Source organism: Pygocentrus nattereri, chromosome 5 (assembly GCF_015220715.1).
Source record: "Pygocentrus nattereri isolate fPygNat1 chromosome 5, fPygNat1.pri, whole genome shotgun sequence".
NCBI lineage: Eukaryota > Metazoa > Chordata > Actinopteri > Characiformes > Serrasalmidae > Pygocentrus > Pygocentrus nattereri.
The window spans coordinates 37983472-37987563 of record NC_051215.1 but is presented as its reverse complement, the minus strand read 5'-3'; the positions used below and the strand labels follow the sequence as shown (position 1 = coordinate 37987563).

General features: G+C 38.6%; 1 protein-coding gene across 2 annotated transcripts; it reads left to right on the top strand.

Moving 5' to 3' along the window:
- On the top strand, window positions 1–2884 carry ppifa (peptidylprolyl isomerase Fa). Of its 2 annotated transcripts, none has more exons than XM_037538372.1 (6): window positions 1–61; window positions 543–573; window positions 670–758; window positions 1469–1565; window positions 2168–2243; window positions 2350–2884. In XM_037538372.1, exons 3-6 carry the CDS (start codon window positions 750–752, stop codon window positions 2483–2485), a joined length of 318 nt encoding a protein of 105 aa, XP_037394269.1. In that variant the 5' UTR covers window positions 1–61; window positions 543–573; window positions 670–749; the 3' UTR covers window positions 2486–2884. The 2 variants fall into 2 exon arrangements, with proteins under 2 accessions (XP_037394269.1, XP_017577753.2); XM_017722264.2 differs by having other exon boundaries at window positions 29–277.
- The last annotated feature ends 1208 nt before the right edge of the window (window positions 2885–4092 follow it).

Genomic DNA, 4092 nt, shown 5'->3' with positions numbered 1-4092 from the left:
GTTGGTTTTCCTTCAGCTGTGAGGAAACAGAGGGGTCAGATGGCGGTTATGGCGGCTCCTGGTAAACACACGTTATTTCACCTTGGTCACTTTAACTCAGTTGTTCCCTGCTTATTTTTAGACGAGTCGTGCCGCAATGTTGCAAATGAAAAATCGTTTAAGATATTGCTCAGTCGCTATTGCTACGAACAGACTTCTCTCAGGACCCCCTAAAAACCCGGTTGTGTTCTTGGACATCGCAGCTGACGGCGAGTTTATTGGAAGAATCATAATCGAAGTAAGAATCTAAACAGAGCAGCAGAGCACAGATAGACCTTAAACTCACCTAGATCTCTAATTTCTGTGTCCTTTAATATCTGATGCAGCCCAGTACTGCAAATAGCTAAGTTCGCCCTGCCATCACGTTAGCTGTTAGATTTCAATGACATGCCCTTCGTTTACTGACGTTATTATCGGGAAGTTTTCATTCTTTATTTCTAACTGTAATTTGTATATGATCTATAAACGTACTGAATAACAGAACTGCTCTTTTTAAACTACAGCTAAATGCAGATGTTGTTCCCAAAACAGCAGGTAAGTCCATACGGTCCATATATGATTTATGGAATCTTATTATGACTTAAAACTAAACTGGAAAACGAAAAATGACTGACTTGTTTTGTCTTTCAGAGAATTTCAGGGCCCTCTGTACAGGAGAGAACGGATTTGGCTATAAAGGCTCAACTTTCCATAGAATAATTCCGGAATTTATGTGTCAGGTAGCTATTAACTATTAATATTATAACAGGTGTTTATTTTCAGTTACATACCACCTGTTTGATATTTTCCTTGGAGAAAAAAAAACATAAAAGCTACAGAAACTAATCAGTTAAACTGCATTCAATGAGAGGAAACAGGTTTATATGCAATTTGCTACTTAATATATTTCCAGTTCATATATCATCTTCAAATTTACATTCTTTTGACTTTGGAAAAAAAAAAGTAATCATATATGCACGTAACCATAAATACAGTGGACGTTTACACTGTATACATTGGAAACATATTAAATAACACATAAAAGTGAATGTGCCATACCGCACAGACCAAATAGATCAGAGGTCAACATTATTATCCACAACAGACTGATGTGGCTTTCAATCACTTGGTCTCAGTCTGTGAACAACTGGGTAGTTATAGGAGGTGTGCTTTTGCTTGGTTGGAATAAAAAACCTGCCGACACCAGCTATTTTTGATAGATTCAGTGACACAGCAAATCACGTTTGATTACCTGTAGAACCAAATCAAATAATATTGCCTACATGTCTGTCAAATTGCATGCACACCTCAGCTTACTCTGCAGTCAACATGGCAAACAATGTTATAACAGTGTAATGTGTTATATGCGTACTGTTTATCCCTGATACACGTGTGCTTCTATATGAATTGTACTTGCCATCAGAGAATGACTGATGTTATTTGTTTACAGGGTGGAGATTTCACAAATCATAATGGCACTGGTGGAAAATCTATAAATGGAAAGAAATTCAAAGATGAGAATTTCAAGTTGAAACACACTGGACCAGGTGATGTAATGCTAGCTACTCCCAGACTCTTGACGTAATTGCTGCAGCAAAGCTACGTCAGCTCAGCCCATTGGGATTATGGTTCCCAGTTTTCTATACTGGTTATGAGCACATGGAAAAACTTGTGTATATAGTACTTTCATTTTGGCGTAAGACCACTAGGTGGTGGCACGGCCCACAGCAGTGAGAAGCCGAGATTTTGTAATCCACAAACGAATGACCTACTTTCAGAGCAAGTCAACAGCAATGTATCATAGTGCATTTTTGGTGCCAGGGGGTTCCTAAACCAACAAACCCTCTTGATAGATTGATATGGCCAAATAGTGTCGGGTTGTGTAATACTGGCCTGGATGTAATTATAGTCGAGAACCATAACTTACCCCATCCAGATGTGTGCCCTCATGCAGCGCTGCAGTCTGCTCTGGTGTTTTGGGTTCGCTGCTTTTCTTTACATTCAGCTCATTGTTTTGGAGATTTTCATTATGATGTGGCCACTAACTCATAATGCATTTACTGAACTGTACAAACCGACATAACAAAGTCACATCTTAGTAATCCAATGCAAACTGAGATCTGATGTTTGTTCATCTTGGTCTTGGCAGGTGTGCTATCAATGGCAAACTCTGGACCAAACACCAACGGATCTCAGTTTTTCGTCTGCACTGCAAAAACAGAATGGTATGCATATAGGGCCGTCATCACCACTTATGTTTTTATGAGGTTTTGATGGTTAACCATAGTGTAATGTAGGTCTAACCAATCATTTCAATTCTTTCTGTCTCAGGCTTGATGGCAAACATGTTGTGTTTGGTCATGTAAAAGAGGGCATGGAGACTGTAACTGTAATGGAGTCCTACGGTTTGCATGATGGAGGAACAGTTAAGAAGATTGTCATCACAGACTGTGGGGAGCTTAAATAATGCAATACTCTGCACTTTACAGAGCAGACTGTTCTTTTGTTAATCTACAAACAAAAGGTAAATGATTTTATGGTTTAATGGTTAATGCAGCAATAACAGTTTAAGGGTTAATACAGCATTTCAGCACAGGTTGGTATGAGGAAAAAATGTCTTAATTCAAGTAAATATTACTAACCTATGGGCCTTAAACACTCTTTGTGGAGGTTTAATTTAGTGTTTTATGCTTACTGAGTAAGCACTTTGCCCTGCATGTTAAATCATATGCATGCTGAGGACATACACATACTTTTATATACATTTTTTGGATGGGAAAATAAGATGTGTATAGTTTGCATACCTTTGAGACCTCTGTCAGAAAACTCGAGGAGATATTTGGAATAAACTAAATTGTATATGAGACTAGTTGTGACATGTGGAATTTCTTTGAAGATTCTTTGCATCCTGTACCCATGGTTTTCATTTTTAATGGCCAAAAGGCTGTTTTCCAGATGAGGTCTACAACATTCTCTCTCTCTCTCTCTCTCTCTCTCTCTCTCTCTCTGACCTACAAAATATACTTTCACATGATTCATTGTTGGTGTACGGTGGATTTTCACAACACAGCACTGATTTTGGAATTATGTCCTTGCCATCATTTCTGAACTGTTCATTGAGATTAATGCCAAATCTTTTTTTAGACAAGCCTTCCTGTCTTTTAAAAGAGGATGTGACATCATACCTGTGACCATGAAACTTCTCCACTTTCAGTACAGATTATCTTATTTTGTACAGCATGCAGGCCAACATCACTATCACAATAGTGGCCAACCAGTGTTCACAGACACTACATCTGTGAAGTTGGAATGGAGCTGGAGGTAGAGGCGTAGCTTATCACAGTAATGCTTTATGAAAGTAAATTATGAACCTTTGTGGAAAAACAGTCCTCTCTCTTAAATGAAACCATATGCAGGCTGAGGTCACAACGTTTGTTTGACTTCTCCGATTACAGAGTTGCCATAGAGACCCTCTCGTTCCTTTTCTGTTTAAGTCTGCATTGTTGTAACAAACTTCACATAATTTGGGCCTCCACCCTCTTGTGAAGTTTAAGTGATTTGGAATATGCAGCCCAATTACGGAAACTTGGCTCTGGGAGGAAAGGCACTTCCATTGCCAAGGTCTAACGTTCTGGTGTAGCACTCACATGTTTACAATCATTACAAGCAATTAGAAGAATGGTGAAAAAAACCATACATCTGTCTTTTTCACTGTGTGGTGTACGGTAAAGATGAAAATGAATGTGCTTTAGTGAAGTGTGCTTGAAGTAAGATCTAAAGGAAAATCTCTTCCTCTGTATTTTTGGCGATAGAAGAACCTGATGTCAAAATGACAGCCATTCCTGAGGCTTTAAACTTGGATCTCTATTACACAAGCATCACTCCCTAGGACCATATCTAATTAATTAATCAGGACCATACCATACTGCCTCCCAAGCGGAAGATCTGAGATGGCAAAAGTTTCCCGAAACCCAAAGCACATATTGAAATCTTGAAACACCTATAGCTGGATTTAACAGAAAAGAAACACTGCTGTTTAATATAAAGACAATGAAAGAAGAGAAAGCCACTGGA

Bases quoted from the DNA above. Each gene is read 5' to 3' on its own strand.
- ppifa (XM_017722264.2), top strand. From the start codon at position 137: ATGTTGCAAATGAAAAATCGTTTAAGATATTGCTCAGTCGCTATTGCT. The intron at 278-542 runs GTAAGAATCTAA...TTTAAACTACAG, and splicing joins TTGGAAGAATCATAATCGAA to CTAAATGCAGATGTTGTTCC. The intron at 574-669 runs GTAAGTCCATAC...TTTGTCTTTCAG, and splicing joins TGTTGTTCCCAAAACAGCAG to AGAATTTCAGGGCCCTCTGT.